The sequence below is a fragment of the Coregonus clupeaformis genome, chromosome 36 (genome assembly GCF_020615455.1).
Source record: "Coregonus clupeaformis isolate EN_2021a chromosome 36, ASM2061545v1, whole genome shotgun sequence".
In the NCBI taxonomy this organism is placed as follows: domain Eukaryota; kingdom Metazoa; phylum Chordata; class Actinopteri; order Salmoniformes; family Salmonidae; genus Coregonus; species Coregonus clupeaformis.
In genome coordinates, this window is record NC_059227.1 from 12,953,838 (window position 1) to 12,974,158 (window position 20,321).

At 43.3% G+C, this 20,321-nt stretch overlaps 1 protein-coding gene across 2 annotated transcripts in view; it reads left to right on the forward strand.

Moving 5' to 3' along the window:
- jag2b (jagged canonical Notch ligand 2b) overlaps positions 1-20,321 on the forward strand; it is a 104,004-nt gene that overhangs the window by 62,730 nt on the left and 20,953 nt on the right. For both annotated transcript variants that reach the window (XM_041864812.2, XM_041864813.2), the window contains 4 exons: positions 4,563-4,725; positions 5,040-5,210; positions 17,917-18,030; positions 18,329-18,442. In XM_041864812.2, the coding sequence (XP_041720746.1) occupies positions 4,563-4,725; positions 5,040-5,210; positions 17,917-18,030; positions 18,329-18,442 (562 nt within the window). The remainder of the gene's footprint in view (positions 1-4,562; positions 4,726-5,039; positions 5,211-17,916; positions 18,031-18,328; positions 18,443-20,321) is intronic.

A 20,321-nucleotide genomic window follows, 5' to 3' on the forward strand; every position in this document is an offset into this window, starting at 1 on the left:
ATGGTGTCAAGCGTGTGTGGCGGAAACCAGGTGAGGAGTACAAAGACAAGTGTGTCTTGCCTACAGTCAAGCATGGTGGTGGGAGTGTCATGGTCTGGGGCTGCATGAGTGCTGCCGGCACTGGGGAGCTACAGTTCATTGAGGGAACCATGAATGCCAACATGTACTGTGACATACTGAAGCAGAGCATGATCCCCTCCCTTCGGAGACTGGGCCGCAGGGCAGTATTCCAACATGATAACGACCCCAAACACACCTCCAAGACGACCACTGCCTTGCTAAAGAAGCTGAGGGTAAAGGTGATGGACTGGCCAAGCATGTCTCCAGACCTAAACCCTATTGAGCATCTGTGGGTATCCTCAAACGGAAGGTGGAGGAGTGCAAGGTCTCTAACATCCACCAGCTCTGTGATGTTGTCATGGAGGAGTGGAAGAGGACTCCAGTGGCAACCTGTGAAGCTCTGGTGAACTCCATGCCCAAGAGGGTTAAGGCAGTGCTGGAAAATGATGGTGGCCACACAAAATATTGACACTTTGGGACACTTTGGACATTTTTCATTTAGGGGTGTACTCACTTTTTTGTTGCCAGCGGTTTAGACATTAACAGCTGTGTGTTGTGTTATTTTGAGGGGACAGCAAATTTACACTGTTATACAAGCTGTACACTCCCTACTTTACATTGTAGCAAAGTGTCATTTCTTCAGTGTTGTCACATGAAAAGATATACTCAAATATTTACAAAAATGTGAGGGGTGTACTCACTTTTGTGAGAGACTGTATATAGTCCAATTACGGTGAGATTGAAAACACAGGTATGTCCTGAATTCAGTCAAAACGCATACCTCCTGCATAAAATAATTGACACACTCACTCCTAGAATTATACACACATACAGCTCTGTGCTGTTTTGCTTTGACTGAACGGCAGACAGTACTGATTGCGAGCCCAGTCCTGTACTTGGCGTAAAAGGCTATAAATACGAACCCTCTTCAATGAGGCAACTCTACTATGGCCCGGTGCCCACTCAGTCACTCCAGGTCATTGAGAAGCTACATTTATGCCTATCGTGGAATTGTGGCTCTATTACACTCCTATGCACTCCTATCACCATCATATGACATATTTATGACACTTACTACACTCATACGGCATTCATATGACACTCCTTTTACACTTGTACTGCAATGATATGACACATGCACATCCTGCTACACTAATACAACATGCGTATGATATCCCTATGCACTCCTGCTAAACTCATACAGCATACATAATGACACTATGCACTCCTACTACACACGTACAATATACATATGAAACTCATATGCCCAGGGGTGAAAGTAGATTTAGTTTCTTACGGGAATCCCTATGTGTGTGAGCGCTTGCACACCTTTTTTTTGATAGCCTAGGTGTAATCATAGAATTACATAGGCCTAGAATCCCTATTTCATATGATCCCTATGGGTATTGTAATGACATTCTGCGATTGTCATTAGGCCTACACTTGATGCATCCACTGCTGTCTGCATCTCTGTATCGGCAACTCATCTCCGCCTTGGCAAAATGTAAGTGTTTTCATCTAACCACAATGCAATTCTGAGCATATACCATCCGGTTTCAAGACAATTCGCTCATATTTCATGTGGCTGACATGCGGTAATGTTAAATAATGGTGTAATAGCCTACAGTTTTCTTTACATTTTGTTTGAATTATTGTGATAGGCTCATGTTTTACCGGTACGGCGTACCCCCACTATTTATTTTGCTGGGACGACGTACCGGCTTACTTTCACCCCTGCCTGCCTACTACACTTGTACTGCATACCTATGACACACCTATGCACTCCTATCAAATCAAATTTTATTGGTCACATACACGTGTTTAGCAGATGTTTATTGCTGGTGTAGCGAAATGCTTGTGCTTCTAGCTCCGACAGTGCAGTAATATCTAACAAGTAATATCTAACAATTTCACAACATATACCCAAAATACACAAATCTAAATAAGGAATGAATTAAGAATATATACATATATGGACGAGCAATGTCAGAGCGACATGGACTAAGAAACAGTAGAATAGTATAGAATACAGTATATACATATAAGATGAGTAATGCAAGATATGTAAACATTATTAAAGTGGCTAGTGTTCCATTTCTTAAAGTGGCCAGTGATTTCTAGTCTGTCTACTGTTTAACAGTCTGATGGCCTTGAGATAGAAGCTGTTTTTCAGTCTCTCGGTCCCAGCTTTGATGCACCTATACTGACCTCACCTTCTGGATGATAGCTGGGTGAACAGGCAGTGGCTCGGGTGGTTGATGTCCTTGATGATCTTTTTGGCCTTCCTGTGACATCGGGTGCTGTAGGTGTCCTGGAGGGCTGGTAGTTTGCACCCGGTAATGCGTTGGGCAGACCGCACCACCCTCTGGAGAGCCTTGCGGTTGCGGGTGGTGCAGTTGCCGTACCAGGCGGTGATACAGCCCGACAGGATGCTCTCAATTGTGCATCTGAAAACGTTTGAGGGTTTTAGGTGCCAAGCCAAATTTCTTTAGCCTCCTGAGGTTGAAGAGCCTCTGTTGCACCTTCTTCACCACACTGTCTGTGTGGGTGGTCCATTTCAGTTTGTTGAAGCTTTCCATCTTCTCCACTGTGATCCTGTCGATGTGGATAGAGGGGTGCACCCTCTGCTGTTTCCTGAAGTCCACGATCATCTCCTTTGTTTTGTTGACGTTGAGTGAGTTTTTTTTTTCCTGGCACCACACTCCCAGAGCCCTCACCTCCTCCCTGTAGACCAGGGTTCTTCAATTCCGGTCCTGGAGGGCCGAAACACCTCTGTTTTTCATCCTCTCCTTCTAATCAGGGGCTAATTCAGACCTGGGACACCAGGTGAGTGCAATTAACTACCAGGTAGAAATAAAAAACAGTGTTTCGGCCCTCCAAGACCGGAATTGAAGAACCCTGCTGTAGACTGTCTCGTCATTGTTGGTAATCAAGCCTACTACTGTTGTGTCGTCTATAAACTTGATGATTGAGTTGGAGGCGTGCTTGGCCACGCAGTCATGGGTGAACAGGGAGTACAGGAAGGGGCTGAGCTCACACCCTTGTGGGGCCCCAGTGTTTAGGATCAGCGAAGTGGAGGTCTTGTTTCCTACCTTCACCACCTGGGGGCGGCCCGTCAGGAAGTCCAGGACCCAGTTGCACAGGGTTGGGTTCAGACCCAGGGCCTCGAGCTTAATGATGATCTTGGAGGGTACTATGATGTTGAATGCTGAGCTATAGTCAATGAACAGCATTCTTACATAGGTATTCCTCTTGTCCAGATGGGATAGGGCAGTGTGCAGAGTGATAGCGATTGCATCGTCTGTGGATCTATTGGGGCGGTAAGCAAATTGAAGTGGGTCTAGAGTGGCAGGTAAGTAGAGGTGATATGATCCTTGACTAGTCTCTCAAAGCACTTCATGATGACAGAAGTGAGTGCTACGGGGCGATAGTCGTTTAGTTCAGTTACCTTTGCTTTCTTGGGTGCTATGACACTCCTATGCCGTTGGCATACCTATGACACTCCTTTATCTCTGATAGCACACCCCTATCCCACCCTTTTAACACCCCCTATGTCCTTCGGCAAACCAATTTGACTGAGTTGATTTGGGATCGGGCATTTGAGACGTGCATTACAGTTGGTCACAGTGGGTTTGGATGGTCTGTTCGAAAGACGGTGTTCTTTTAGTGTTCTTCCTCTTCTGAGGAGGGGCTTAGATTTTATGGGGCTTGTCCCAGCCTTTAGCCCTCAGACCCGTCAGTTTACATCCCACACATACTTTTCATGGCCACAGCACTCGGAGAAGCCTTTAAACAGAATAGAATAAATACATCTCTGCCCCATCAGATAAAGTCAAATAAACAAGTCGTGTGCATGTATCTGTGTGTGTGCGTGTGTCTGTGCAGGCTGAGTTTGTGTGTGTGCGTGTGTATTAATCTGTGTGCGTGTGTGAGAGCACCATGACCCAAGTGGATCAGCCCACCCCGTTACACCACACTACTGACAGACTCAGTGCCTTAAATGGCAGTGAGTGGGACCCCATGGTTTACAGTGCGGTTTTAGTTGTGAATTTTCCTACTCTTGATGTCCTGAGAACACAGAGAAAATGTAGAAACTGGAGCTGCTGCCATGTCACTGCGGTGTCCATGATGGCTCTTAAACGGAGGGTCACCTGGTTGAATGAAAGTTACATTAATTAAAACTACACACACTTTAGGTACCTTTGAGCTTATGCTTATGTCAGGCTTCCACAGCTTACCCCTCTGTGTTTATCTATATACTTAAAGAAGAACGGCCTCTCTCACACACTCTCTCTTTCTCTCCCGCACTCTCACACTCACTTATACCATTTCTGGCCGTACTGGGTGGCAAGGATTCATTCTATCTGAAGTACTTGCATAAAGTGGATGAAATAAAAGTACGAAACGTGTTTGTACGTGTGCATGCGGATGTGTACTTGTTTGTGCATTCGTGCTTGTGTACATGCTTGCATGTGTGAACGTTCTCCCTCCCTCCCCTGCAGGTCCCAGGTTGGTCTCCTTCAGACCCGTGTGAGCCCATCCCCTGTGAGAACGAGGCACCGTGCCATGCCCTGACGGGCGATTTTTACTGCGCCTGTCCCGATGGCTACGAGGGCAAGACCTGTGCCCACCTCAAGGACCACTGCAGGACCACCCCCTGCCAAGGTAGAGCCACACACGGTTACTGATTCTGGACCGTTTTTTGTTGTTTTGTTCCCTATACATAATGCCCGAATGGAAATCGAAAAGGCTGATTCCAAATCAGTTACTAAGAGTGAACTTGCCAGAGCCTCAGAGTACTATGATGGAGTTGCCTCTAGACTTTGATCTTGGGTCAGTTTTGCATTTCCCCCACTAATGGTTAAGATTTGGATTCGGGCGGTGAAGCTGATTCTAGATCTGTACCTAGGGGAAACTAGACACCGGAGCAGATAGAGGCAGACACCTCATTCATCCCTACTGTTTTTTGTTTCTCTCAGTAATTGACAGCTGCACCATTGTCATGGCGACCAACGACTCTGCGGCCGAGGGCGGCGTTCGTCACATCTCATCCAACGTGTGTGGCCCCCGGGGACGCTGCATCAGCCAGCCCCACGGCAACTTCACCTGCTCCTGTGACTCCGGCTTCAGCGGCACCTACTGCCACGAAAGTACGTACCACTGTGTGTCTGTCTGTCTTTCTCGATGTCTGTCTATTATTTGTCTGTTTGTCTGCTGTCTGTACATCTGTTCTTGTGACCAGTAGGCTTGGGCAATATACCATTTATACTGTATACTGGGGTATTTAGAAATACCGACGGTATGATTTTCAAAACTGTTGAGGGTACCTCGCCTCGCGGGGGTGAGTGCTACGCCACTGCTTATAACTAAGTTAAGTATAACTATAAAAAAATCTAAGGTGTCAAATTATATCCAGCTCAGGGCTCCAGCAATGCATTTGGTTTGCTAACTTACTAGCTAAGTGGCTAGATGTCAAGATCAAGCGTATTGGTTAAAGCAGAGACATTCAATCCCCTCCAGGATCAAGGTCCCTGTTGCCTAAATTGTTTTGTGCGTCAAAAATAAATAGTTTAGCCCCTTGTGTGCACTTCCGGTAATACCGTATACCCCGGTATGGTACAGAATCGTTATGACGGTCCGAAAATCTGGATACCACCAAACCTTAGAGACCAGGGATTCAGTGGCATTTACTGCCACGAGAGTATGTCTGTCTGTCCTATCTTTGTCTGTATGTCTGCTCCTGTGACCCGGGCTTCAATGGCCAGGGTTTGGGTCAATTCCACAAATTAAATTCCAATTCGCTTCGCTATCCCTATAAATTCCTTCAATTCAAAATTCCTGAGCAGTTCAATTCAGAGTCAGTTCATTTCCTCTCAAATTCTAAGTAAATTCAAAACTACAATTCCGAATTCAATATTGTGCCACAAAAATTCACTCAATTCAATTCCTTTTACTTCTTTCAACTCAAGCAAAACTCAAGCCAACTACCTCCAATGGATGACGGGTTCGAAAGACAAATTTGACCATTACATTTTTGGAAGTAATATTCCTGCAAACCTTAAATGCACCCTGAATTAAGCCTTTCAGGAACCTTGGAATTTGTATAACATGTACAATTTATAAAATAATACAATACAATATGTTTCATATTAAAACATAATCATAAAGCTGTAGAACATTATCATAAATATTAAACCATCCTATGGCAAAGCTGCATAAGGATGTCAATTCAGATATGATGTCATTGTTTTAGCACCATCTACAGTTTAAAACTACGGCGCTACATGGTTCAATGTACCAATAAATCAGCACAATCTACTTTTTCTGTTTTTAGGATTGGCAGCGTCTTGGAGCTAAAATTGGGATCATGTATACTGTGCTAATGACAATACAAAAAAAGAGTAACAGTGAGCAATGTGTACAATATGGCGAACTTAGCCAACAAGACTTGTGGTAAGTGCATGGGGGCTGCCATTTTTTTTAATGCACATCCATTATTAGGCAAAACTATTGATTAAGTAAAAGCTGTTTTAATTTGAACAGCATGGAATAATGCTGTAAATGCAAAATACTTCCCCACTGGAGACCAGGGTTCAATTCCTGTCTGCTCCTTTCATTCAATGACTCCCTCTTTATTCTCACCCAATCTGTTTTTGTGTCTAAATTAAGCAAAAATACTAAAGGTAGAGTGAAATTCTACTCTATTATTATTATTATTATTATTATTATTATTATTATCTATTTATTTTGTATTTTTTTAATGAGAGGATTTAATAGTCATTGGTCACTAAACATTTGTGTGGAATTTACTTTTAGTGTGTGTAAATCTTCAGTGATACAGGTTATACATAAATCAACAAGGCAGTAACTTCACACATGTAGCTGCGGCGGGGGCGTTGTGTGTGAGATGGGAGCGAGCAGACTGAGGGGAGAGATACGCCAAGGCAACTCTGCTACAGCCAAGAATAGCTAACTTGTAGCAGCCACAATGTTATTTATTATCCCATATAACAGTGCCTGTCTTAACTGGAGTAGCCTAGAGAAGCTAGCTAGCTAAGTCAGCTATAGCTTGCTAGGCTAATTGAGGCCACATGCTGCGCGTTTCCCCCAACCCCATTCAGATAAAACCTACCCGTTTGCTTGTTGTAGCCTACTCCTTCTCATTTCGCTAACTTTTATTTCCGTAATTGTACTCCATCTTGCATTGCATTGCTACACATTGAGCCTCTTTGCCGCTTTGCTTGGACAACATAAACAACAAGCTACACAGCTGAAGGCTACCGGTTATCTACCGGTCTTTTTATGGGGCGCACAGTGCACGTCATAAACTACATTGAAAGGTTTGTTGTTTTATTAAATTCATCATTTGAAATGTCATGGTATATCCTTGTAACAATGTCACATGGATAGTTTTTATTTATTTAGAAAAAGCCTTTTCAGTGTTAAAATAGGCCTATAATTAGTATTATTAGTGTTCGGATATTGAAATAACCGTGCACGTCCCTAGTTAGTGGTTGAGCATATTTCACCTAATATTGAAATGGTTGTACCAGTTTAATTTTCCATACCTTCCACATTTGGTGAATGGTGCAATTTCCCAATTCCTGGATATTCTCTCTATGATTGGATTCCAAATTACACTGATCTCCGTAAACTAGCACATTTTCTGCAAGCCTGCGTTGTATTAGGGCAGTGGTCTTCAACTTTTTCTTGCCCAGGTACCCCCTCCCAAGCAATCCGGCAACCCAGGGACCCCCATCATACGTAATAAAAAATGTTGACTTGACTTATCAGGTGAATGATAATGGAAAGGATAAGTAATCAACATTTTAAAATTAATAGGTTGGTAGATTGTGTTTTTATTATTTTCACCTCCCCACATTATCATAGGAAGAGGAAGTGTGTAAACTAAGTCAAATCAAATTTTATTGGTCACATACACATTTAGCAGATGTTATTGTGGGTGTAGCGAAATGCTTGTGTTCCTAGCTCCAACAGTGCAGTAGTATCTAACAATTCACAAATCTAAAAGTAAAAGAATGGAATTAAGAAATATATAACTATTAGGACGAGCAATGTTGGAGTGGCATTGACTAAAATACAGTAGAATAGAATACAGTATATACATATGAGATGAGTAAAGCAGTATGTAAACATTATTAAAGTGGCCAGTGATTCCATGTCTATGTATATAGGGCAGCAGCCTCTAAGGTGCAGGGTTGAGTAACCAGGTGGTAGCCGGCTAGTGAAGGGTATTTAAGTCTGATTGCCTTGAGATAGAAGCTGTTTTTCAGTCTCTCGGTCCCAGCTTTGATGCACCTGTACTGACCTCGCCTTCTGGATGATAGCGGGGTGAACAGGCCGTGGCTCGGGTGGTTGATGTCCTTGATGATCTTTTTGGCCTTCCTGTGACATCGGGTGCTGTAGGTGTCCTGGAGGGCAGGCAGTGTGCCTCCGGTGATGCGTTGGGAAGACCGCACCACCCTCTGGAGAGCCCTGCAGTTGCGGGCGGTGCTTTTGCTGTACCAGGCAGTGAAACAGCCCGACAGGATGCTCTCAATTGGGCATCTGTAAAAGTTTCCTGAGGGTCTTAGGGGCCAAGCCGAATTTCTTCAGCCTCATGAGGTTGAAGAGGCACTGTTGCGCCACCTTCACCACACCGTCTGTGTGGGTGGACCATTTCAGCTTGTCAGTGATGTGTACGCCGAGAAACATGAAGCTTTCCACCTTCTCCATTGTGGTCCCGTCAATGTGGATAGGGGCGTGCTCCCTCTGCTGTTTCCTGAAGTCCACAATCAGCTCCTTCGTTTTGTTGAAGGAGAGGTTATTTTCCTGGTACCACTCCGCCAGGGCCCTCACCTCCTCCCTGTAGGCTGTCTCATCATGGTTGGAAATCAAGCCTACTACTGTTGTCGTCTGCAAACTTGATGATTGAGTTGGAGGCATGCGTGGACACGCAGTCATGGGTGAACAGGGAGTACAGGAGGGGGCTGAGCACGCACCCTTGTGGGGCCCCTGTGTTGAGGATCAGCGAAGTGGAGGTGTTGTTTCCTACCTTCACCACCTGGGAGCAGCCCGTCAGGAAGTCCAGGACCCAATTGCACAGCTTGGAGGGTACTATGGTGTTGAAGGTTGAGATATAGTCAATGAACAGCATTCTTATGTAGGTATTCCCCTTGTCCAGATGGGATAGGGCAGTGCGATGGCGATTGCATCGTCTGTGGACCTAGTGGGGAGGTAAGCAAATTCAAATGGATCTAGGGTGTCTGGTAAGGTAGAGGTGATATGATCCTAAACTACCCTCTCAAAGCACTTCATGATGACAGAAGTGCTACGGGGCGATAGTCATTTAGTTCAGTTACATTTGCTTTCTTGGGTACAGGAACAACGGTGGACAAATTGAAGCAAAAGGGGACAGCAGACTGGGAGAGATTGAATATGTCCGTAAACATTCCGGCCAGCTGGTCTGCGCATGCTCTGAGGGATGCCGTCTGGGCCGGCAGCCTTGCGAGGGTTAACACGCTCAAATGTCTTACTCACGTCTGCCACAGAGAACGAGAGCCCACAGTCCTTGGGAGCGGGCCGCATCGGTGGCACTGTGTTATCCTCAAAGCAGGCGACGGTGTTTAGCTTGTCCGGGAGCAAGACGTCATCTGTGTCTGCGACGTGGCTGGTTTTCTCTTTGTAATCCGTGATTGTCTGTAGACCCTGCCACATACGTCTCGTGTCTGAGCCGTTGAATTGCGACTCCACTTTGTCTCTGTACTGATGTTTTGCCTGTTTGATTGCCTTACTTCGGGAATAACTACACTGTTTGTATTTGACCATATTCCCAGTCACCTTGCCATGGTTAAATGCGATGGGTCACGCTTTCAGTTTTGTGCAAATTCTGCCATCTATCCATGGTTTCTGGTTTGGGAAGGTTTTAATAGTCACTGTGGGAACAACATCTCCTATACACTTTCTGATTAACTCAGTCACCGTGTCAGTATAGACGTCTGTTATTCTCAAAGGCTACCCGGAACATATCCCAGTCCTCGTGATCAAACCAATCTTGAAGCATGGATTCCGATTGGTCAGACCAGCGTCGAATAGACCTTAGCACGGGTGTAGTTCCTGTTTTGAGTTTCTGCCTATAGGAAGAGAGGAGCAAAATGGAGTCGTGATCTGATTTGCCGAAGGGAGGGCGGGGGAGGGCTTTGTAGGCATCTCAAAAGGGGGGAGTAGCAGTGGTCTAGTGTTTTTCCAGAGCGAGTACTACAGTCAATGTGTTGATAGAACTTCAGTAGCGTTTTCCTCTAATTTGCTTTGTTAAAGTCCCCAGCTACAATAAATGCAGCCTCAGGATATGTGGTTTCCAGTTTTCACAAAGTCGAGTGTAGTTTCTTGAGGGTTGTTGTGGTATCTGCTTGAGGGGGAATATATATACGGCTGTGACTATAACAGAGGAGAATTCTCTTGGGAGGTAATACGGTCGGCATTTGATTGTGACGTATTCTAGGTTGGGTGAACAAAAGGACTTGAGTTTCTGTATGTTATCACAATCACACCATGCATAGTTAATCATGAAACGGACACCACCGCCTTTCTTCTTCCCGGAGAGTTCATTATTACTGTCTGCGCGATGAACTGAAAACCCAGCTGGCTGTATGGACAGGGACAGTATATCCCGAGAGAGCCATGATTCCGTGAAACAGTATGTTACAGTCCCTGATGTCTCTCTGGAAAACACTGCCTATTAGCTAGAAGGGTAACTCCAAACACATTTTCGCTTAGAGCAGCTGTTTAGCTGGTTAAACAAATGTTAGCCATGTATTGGCAACCATTTAGTTTTCAAGTCAAGAAAGCTTACCAGCAACTAGCTACAGATTGTAACACCAGATAATGTGATTTAACCCCCGAAAATTGGTATCCATTATAATGGGAATTACAGGTTAGGTACTGTTTGGTGTAGCATAGAGAATTTTCGACCAGCCTTAGCTTGGCGATATGGTCTTCGTCCTCGATTTGTGGAAAGTCTCAAAATGTCCTTGTCCAATTGCAGGGGGTCTGTTTTGAATTCAGAAAAGTGTTCTGTTAATCAAATGAATATTTTTTTTGCTCCATTAAGTAAATAACAATGTGTGATGCCACCATTTTGGGTATTTCATGTCTTCTCTCAATCTATAGCTAGCCAGCAGCACTTGCCGCACTGGTAGCCAATTCGCTTTGTCAGATACTTCAGTGAGTGTAATCTGCTCAATATTACGAGTTGAGAAATAAAGTTGACATCACTAAAACATATTAAAATGTTCTACTGTAGGTGCAGTGCCTACAGAAAGTATTCACACCCCTTGACCTTTTCCACATTTTGTTGTTACAGCCTGAATGTAAAATTGATAAAATTTAGAATTTTTTTGTCACTGGTGTACATTAAGGGGTATGGTGTAAATATACCCCATAATGTCAAAGTGGAATTATGTTTTTCAAAATGTTTAACAAATAAGTCAAGTATTCAACCCCGTTATTATGGCAAGCCTAAATATGTTCAGGAGTAAACATTTGCTTAACATATAAATAAAAAGAAAAGATTAAGATGGGCAGTCTTAGATATGGCTTTTTCTTTGCAACTCTGCCTAGAAGGTCAGCATCCCGGAGTCGCCTCTTCACTGTTGACGTTGAGACTGCTGTTTTGTGTGTACTATTTAATAAAGCTGCCAGTTGAGGACCTGTGAGGTGCCTGTTTCTCAAATTAGACACACTAATGTATTTGTCTTCTTGCTCAGTTGTGCACCAGGGCCTCCCACTCTTTCCATTCTGGTTAGAGCCAGTTTGCGCTGTTCTGTGAAGGGAGTAGTACACAACGTTGTAAGAGATCTTCAGTTTCTTGGCAATTTCTCGCATGGAATAGCAGAACAAGAATAGACTGACAAGTTTCAGAAGAAAGTTATTTGTTTCTGGCCACTTTGAGCCTGTAATCGATCCCACAATTGCTGATGCTCCAGATACTCAACTAGTCTCTTAGAAGGCCAGTTTTATTACTTATTTAATCAGCACAACAGTTTTCAGCTGTGCTAACATAATTGCAAAAGGGTTTTCTAATGATCAATTAGCCTTTTTAAATGATAAACTTGGATTAGCAAACAACGTGCCATTGGAACACAGAACTGATGGTTGCTGATAATGGACCTCTGTACGCCTATGTAGATATTCCATTAAAAAATCTGGCGTTTCCAGCTACAATAGCCATTTACAACATTAACAATGTCTACACTGTATTTCTGATCAATTTTATGTTATTTTAATACACAAATAAATTAATTTTCTTTCGAAAACAAGGACATTTCTAAGTGTCCCCAAACGTTTGAACATATCCTTTAAAAAAATGTATTTCCCTTTATTACTTTCCAACCCCACCACCCCTTCCCTAATTGGAGTAAACTAGTGAACAACAACGCTCAGGCCTCTACTTCCAGCTTATACATACTATATACAGTTGAAGTCGGAAGTTTACATACACCTTAGCCAAATACATTTAAACTCAGTTTTTCACAATTCCTGACATTTAATCCTAGTCAAAATTCCCTGTTTTAGGTCAGTTAGGATCACCACTTTATTTTAACAATGTGAAATGTCAGAATAATAGTAGAGTGATTTATTTCAACTTTTATTTATTTCATCACATTCCCAGTGGGTCAGAAGTTTACATAATCAATTAGTATTTGGTAGCGTTGCCTTTAAATTGTTTAACTTGGGTCAAACGTTTCGGGTAGCCTTCCACAAGCTTCCCACAATAAGTTGGGTGATTTTTGGCCCATTCCTCCTGACAGAGCTGGTGTAACTGAGTGAAGTTTGTAGGCCTCCTTGCTCACACACGCTTTTTCAGTTCTGCCCACACATTTTCTATAGGATTGAGGTCAGGGCTTTGTGATGGCCACTCCAATACCTTGACTTTGTTATCCTTAAGCCATTTTGCCACAACTTTGGAAGTATGCTTGGGGTCATTGTTCATTTGGAAGACCAATTTGCGACCAAGCTTTAACTTCCTGACTGATGTCTTGAGATGTTGCTTCAATATATCCACATAATTTTCCTTCCTCATGATGCCATCTATTTTGTGAAGTGCACCAGTCCCTCCTGCAGCAAAGCACCCCCACAGCATGATGCTGCCAAGCCCGTGCTTCACGGTTGGGATGGTGTTCTTCGGCTTGCAAGCAACCCCCTTTTTCCTCCAAACATATCGATGGTCATTATGGCCAAACAGTTCTATTTTTGTTTCATCAGACCAGAGGATATTTCTCTAAAAAGTACGATCTTTCTCACCATGTGCAGTTGCAAACCGTAGTCTGGCTTTTTTATGGCGGTTTTGGAGCAGTGGCTTCTTCCTTGCTGAACAATTGTTGGAAAAATGACTTGTCATGCACAAAGTAAATGTCCTATCTGACTTGCCAAAACTATAGTTTAACAAGACATTTGTGGAGTGGTTGAAAAACGAGTTTTAATGACTCCACCCTAAGTGTATGTAAACTTCCGACTTCAACTGTACATTTTATGGACACTAATTACAATAATTATATTTTGTTTGTTTTTACTCCTGAACTTCCTCAACCTTTCCGATCATTTTCATGATGTCCGTCCGGTTTGCTTCTATATGCCATATATTTCTAACTGTACTCTTTCACAAAAGCTCTCAACCTATAACCTATATACTTATTATCGACACAGTATGCTTTACATTAGTTATCTTGTTATTAGTTGTTATTAGTTTCATCCTTCAGCTCCATTCAACACCTCCCATCTATCTCTTAACACCATCCATATTGGATTTCTATTTGCCATATATTTTTCAACTGTACTGTGATGTTTCATAAAAGTTCTGAACACATCTATTCTCATTGTTTCTACAGATTGTAAATTAAAAATAAACATTTTTGCTAAAAATATTATTGATCAATTGACTGACTTTTCAGATCACCCAGTAGTGCTATCTGCAGGGTTCGCTCCAGGTAAATATTGCAATCCTTCAGCCATTCCTGGACCTGTGACCAAAAACAAGCTACAAATGGACAGTACCAAAACAAATGATCTAATGATTCTCTTCGCAGCAAAATCTGCAGTGCTGGGAAGATTGTTTCCCCCATATAAATAACTATATATTGGTAGCAAGAATATTGTATAATAATTTAAATTGAAACATTCTAAGTTTTGAATCTGGCGTCGTTTTGCGTATCAGTTCATAAACACAATGCCATGGAATCGGTACGTCAAAAGTATCTTCCCAACTATTTTGCAATCTACAGTGGGGGAAAAAAGTATTTAGTCAGCCACCAATTGTGCAAGTTCTCCCACTTAAAAAGATGAGGCGCCTGTAATTTTCATCATATGTACACGTCAACTATGACAGACAAAATGAAAAAAAAAATCCAGAAAATCACGTTGTAGGATTTTTTATGAATTTATTTGCAAATTATGGTGGAAAATAAGTATTTGGTCAATAACAAAAGTTTCTCAATACTTTGTTATATACCCTTTGTTGGCAATGACACAGGTCAAACGTTTTCTGTAAGTCTTCACAAGATTTTCACACACTGTTGCTGGTATTTTGGCCCATTCCTCCATGCAGATCTCCTCTAGAGCAGTGATGTTTTAGGGCTGTCGCTGGGCAACACGGACTTTCAACTCCCTCCAAAGATTTTCTATGGGGTTGAGATCTGGAGACTGGCTAGGCCACTCCAGGACCTTGAAATGCATTTTACGAAGCCACTCCTTCGTTGCCCGGGCGGTGTGTTTGGGATCATTGTCATGCTGAAAGACCCAGCCACGTTTCATCTTCAATGCCCTTGCTGATGGAAGGAGGTTTTCACTCAAAATCTCACGATACATGGCCCCATTCATTCTTTCCTTTACACGGATCAGTCGTCCTGGTCCCTTTGCAGAAAAACAGCCCCAAAGTATGATGTTTACACCCCCATGCTTCACAGTAGGTATGGTGTTCTTTGGATGCAACTCAGCATTCTTTGTCCTCCAAACACGACGAGTTGAGTTTTTACCAAAAAGTTATATTTTGGTTTCATCTGACCATATGACATTCTCCCAATCCTCTTCTGGATCATCCAAATGCACTCTAGCAAACTTCAGACGGGCCTGGACATGTACTGGCTTAAGCAGGGGGACACGTCTGGCACTGCAGGATTTGAATCCCTGGCGGCGTAGTGTGTTACTGATGGTAGGCTTTGTTACTTTGGTCCCAGCTCTCTGCAGGTCATTCACTCGGTCCCCCCGTGTGGTTCTGGGATTTTTTGCTCACCGTTCTTGTGATCACTTTGACCCCACGGGGTGAGATCTTGCGTAGAGCCCCAGATCGAGGGAGATTATCAGTGGTCTTGTATGTCTTCCATTTCCTAATAATTGCTCCCACAGTTGATTTCTTCAAACCAAGCTGCTTACCTATTGCAGATTCAGTCTTCCCAGCCTGGTGCAGGTCTACAATTTTGTTTCTGGTGTCCTTTGACAGCTCTTTGGTCTTGGCCATAGTGGAGTCTGGAGTGTGACTGTTTTGAGGTTGTGGACAGGTGTCTTTTATACTGATAACAAGTTCAAACAGGTGCCATTAATACAGGTAACGAGTGGAGGACAGAGGAGCCTCTTAAATAAGAAGTTACAGGTCTGTGACAGCCAGAAATCTTGCTTGTTTGTAGGTGACCAAATACTTATTTTCCACCATAATTTGTAAATAAATTCATTAAAAATCCTACAATGTGATTTTCTGGAATTTCTTTTCTCAATTTGTCTGTCATAGTTGACGTGTACCTATGATGAAAATTACAGGCCTCATCTTTTTAAGTGGGAGAACTTGCACAATTGGTGGCTGACTAAATCCTTTTTTCCCCACTATATATGGGACGGCTGTCAATCCTTTGGTCCTTAAATGAAACTGGTATACTTTTTTATTTATCACAATTTTCTTCAATCAATTATGTTCTGTAATGCAGGGCCGACAGACAAGTTCCGTACTTTTCCCCCCTTCCATTTTTGCGGTAATGCTGCAATTATTTGGTTGTAATTTTGAATAGAATACTGGGCAAATGTTGCACAATCCAGGTGTGGAAAGCTCTTAGAGACTTACCCAGAAAGACTCAAAGCTGTATTCGCTGCCAAAGATGATTCTAACATGTATTGACTCAGGAGGTTGAATATGTATCTAATCAAGAGATATTAGTGTTTTATTTTCAATAAAAACATTTACAAATGTGAAAATGTTCTTCCACTTTGACAGAGTATTTTGTGTAGATCGTTGACAAATTACAAATCCATTTTAATAGCACTTTGTAACACAACAATGTGGAAAACGTCAAGGGGTGTGAATACTTTCTGAAGGCACTGTATGTAATTTTAAATGTTTATTCTGTTGCTAGCAATATTCATAAAAACATTGAAATAACGTTAGTATTTTTTAAAATCCTAAATCCATTAACTGGAATTTGAACAATTATAATACAATTCAAGTTTAAATTCTATTCCAAGGCTGTTTTTTTTTCTCCAAATTCCAATTAAATTCCAATTGACAGTCTAAATTCCAATTCAATTCCAATAAAAAAATAATTAAGATTGCTTAAATTTCAATTCCAAGTAAATTCTCCACTTCATGCTTGAATTCTAATTGACCCCAAGCCTTTAAGTGGCACCTACTGCCAAGAGAGTAAGTACATTCGACACAGAAAGTCTTAACGTTATTTTCATGCTGTCAACTGGTTTTCTGGTTGAGTACACTATATCTAACCACAAAAATGGGAAAGATTACAGCATTTTTTCTGGTCGCTAAAAAAAGCTGTGAACGTCCTTATACATCCAGTATACAACCTGACCATGATGGCATAAAATGACAATGACGTCTTTGCAACCAGTTTTTCCAGCTGGGCACTGTCTGTCTGTCTCTCTGCCTGTCTGCCTGCCTGCCTAACTGGTACCTCAGTCTGGGTAGAAGTTCTCTGATTTTAGAATCAACTTCGCTTCCTGAGGATCTCATTCAGTGGGGGTGGCAACAACAATCACAACCACTCTAGGCCAAGGCTATGTCCTAATTATCTTTCCTTCTTCCCAAAGTGTGTTTTTGTTCACTTCACTGATTTGCAAGAGAACTAGTATAGACTAGTACAAGAAATATGGTGGAAACTCCCACTAACCCATGCATCCACCAATCCAATGCTTTTAGATTTGTGGGAAGTAGTGAATGAGTGCACACTTCAGGAGAAAGCAGATGTTATTGTTATAAGAGGTCTCCTGACCCAGTGGTTCCCAAACCAGGGTCCTGGGAACCCCAAGGGTCCGTGGCGGTACTGCAAGGGGTCCGCGGCCAGATCTATTTTATTTTTTATAAATACTGCAAGCAACTACAGATTAAACAGATTTGGCCAAGTGTTCTGTGAAATAAGTTGAGGGTGCAATACATTGCAATGGAATATAGTTCATCTACATTATAGGCTATCCTTAGATGCACAACAGGGCCTGGGAGGCTCACAGGGATCTACAGTACTCTCATTGATCCAGTTTTCAACTCAATACTTCTTGTATGCCCTAGAAATGTTTTCAACATAAATGCACTGTAATTTAACTCTGATGTGAACAGGGGGGGGCCTTTTAAAATGTTATTTCCCAGGGCCCGAGACTTGGTTAGTCCCGCCATGCTCTGCAGCAGTCATGGTAAAACTCCTTGAATGCTATTTTTATCGCACTCTAAAGTCAGTTGTCTTCTGATTTTGAGGAGGTCCCTGATGAATTTGCTATCACAAAAGGGGTCCCAGGCCCCAAATAGTTTGGGAACCCCTGTTCTGACCTCAATGGGACAAATAAAATTGAATGTATATTTTTCAATTGTAGACGTGAACGACTGTGTGAGTAGTCCGTGTCGGAACGGAGGCACCTGCATCGACGGGGTCAACTCCTTCCAGTGCTTCTGTCCCGACGGCTGGGAGGGCCGGCTGTGTGACCTCAGTAAGTTGGCTCTCCTCTTCCACTTTCTCCTCCTACTTTTTGTCTCCTCTTCTTCATCCTCGTCTTTCTCCTATTCTTTCTTCTCCTCTTCCTACTCTTTTTTCCCCTGTCGTTCTTCTCCTACTCTTTATCTTCTCATCCTCCTCCTTGTCTTTCTCCTCTTCGCCTTTCTACTCCTCTTCCTCCCCTTTCTCTTTCTCCTCTGTCTTCCTTTCCCTCCCGTTCTCCTCTTCCTCCTCATAACACAGCCATAAAAATGTGTTATTTTCCTTTTCTTCCTTCCTCCTCCCTCCCTCAGATGTGAACGAGTGCAACCGTAACCCGTGTAAGAATGGTGGCCTCTGTGTGGATCTGGTCAACGACTTCTACTGCGAGTGTACCGACAACTGGAAGGGCAAGACCTGCCACTCCCGTAAGTGTGTGTGTGCAGGGCTCGACATTAACGCTTGCCCGGGGCAAGTTAAAAAAAATTGTCAGACAAGCAGATTATATGGACAAGTTATGGACAAGTTAAAAGAAATCACGCGACAATCACAATATCAATAAATTAGGCTACTCTGAATGAAATCAGATCCAAGTGTCCTCCGGATATTATTTTATGAAGTGGTTCCTAGCATCAAATCAAATCAATTTTTTTTTGCCACATGCGCCGAATACAACAGGAGTAGACATTACAGTGAAATGCTTACTTACAAGCCCTTAACCAACCATGCAGTTTAAGAATAAATAAATAAAAAAGCTAATAATTAAAGAGCAGCAGTAAAATAAAATAACAGTAGGGAGGTTATATACAGGGGGTACCGGTACAGAGTCAATGTGCGGGGGCACCGGTTAGTCTAGGTAATTAAGGTAATATGTACATGTGGGTAGAGTTAAAGTGACTATGCATAAATAATAAACAGAATAGCAGCAGCGTAAAAGAGGGGGTTGGGGTGGGGTTGGGGCCAATGCAAATAGTCTGTGTAGCCATGATTAGCTGTTAAGAAGCCTTTTGGACCTAGACTTGGCGTTCCGGTACCGCTTACCGTGCGGTATCAGAGAGAACGGTCTATGAATAGGGTGGCTGGAGTCTTTGACAACTTGTAGGGCCTTCCTCTGACACCGCCTGGTATAGAGGTCCTGGATGGCAGGAAGCTTGGCCCCAGTGATGTACTGGGCCGTACGCACTACCCTCTGTAGTGCCTTGAAGTCGGAGGCCGAGCAGTTGCCATACCAGGCGGTGATGCAACCAGTCAGGATGCTCTCGATGGTGCAGCTGTAAAACTTTTTGAGGATCTGAGGACCCATGCCAAATCTTTTCAGTCTCCTGAGGGGGAATAGGCTTTGTCGTGCCCTCTTCATGACTGTCTTGGTGTGTTTGGACCATGATAGTTTGTTGGTTATGTGGACACCAAGGAACTTGAAGCTCTCAACCTGTTCCACTACAGCCCCGTCGAGAATGGGGGCGTGCTCAGTCCTCTTTTTTTCCCCCTGTAGTCCACAATCATCTCCTTTGTCTTGATCACGTTGAGGGAGAGGTTTTTATCCTGGCACCACACGGCCAGGTCCCTGACCTCCACCCTATAGGCTGTCTCATCATTGTCAGTGATCAGGCCTACCACTGTTGCGTCGTTGGCAAACTTAATGATGGTGTTGGAGTCGTGCCTGGCCATGCAGTCATGGGTGAACAGGGAGTACAGGAGGGGACTGAGCACGCACCCCTGAGGGGCCCCCGTGTTGAGGATCAGCGTGGCAGATGTGTTGTTACCTACTCTTACCACCTGGGGGCGGCCCGTCAGGAAGTCCAGGATCCAGTTGCAGAGGGAGGTGTTTAGTCCCAGGGCCCTTAGCTTAGTGATGAGCTTTGAGGGCACTATGGTGTTGAACGTTGAGCTGTAGTCAATGAATAGCATTCTCACGTAGGTGTTCCTCTTGTCCAGGTGGGAAAGGGCAGTGTGGAGTGCAATAGAGATTGCATCATCTGTGGATCTGTTGGGGCGGTATGCAAATTGGAGTGGGTCTAGGGTTTCTAGGATAATAGTGTTGATGTGAGCCATGACCAGCCTTTCAAAGCACTTCATGGCTACAGACGTGAGTGCTACAGGTCGGTAGACTTAGTGTTCTTGGGCACAGGGACTATGGTGGTCTGCTTGAAACATGTTGGTATTACAGACTCAGTCAGGGACATTGTCAGTGAAGACACTTGCCAGTTGGTCAGCGCATGCTCAGAGTACACGTCCTCGTAATCCGTCTGGCCCTGCGGCCTTGTGAATGTTGACCTGCTTAAAAGTCTTACTCACATCGGCTACAGA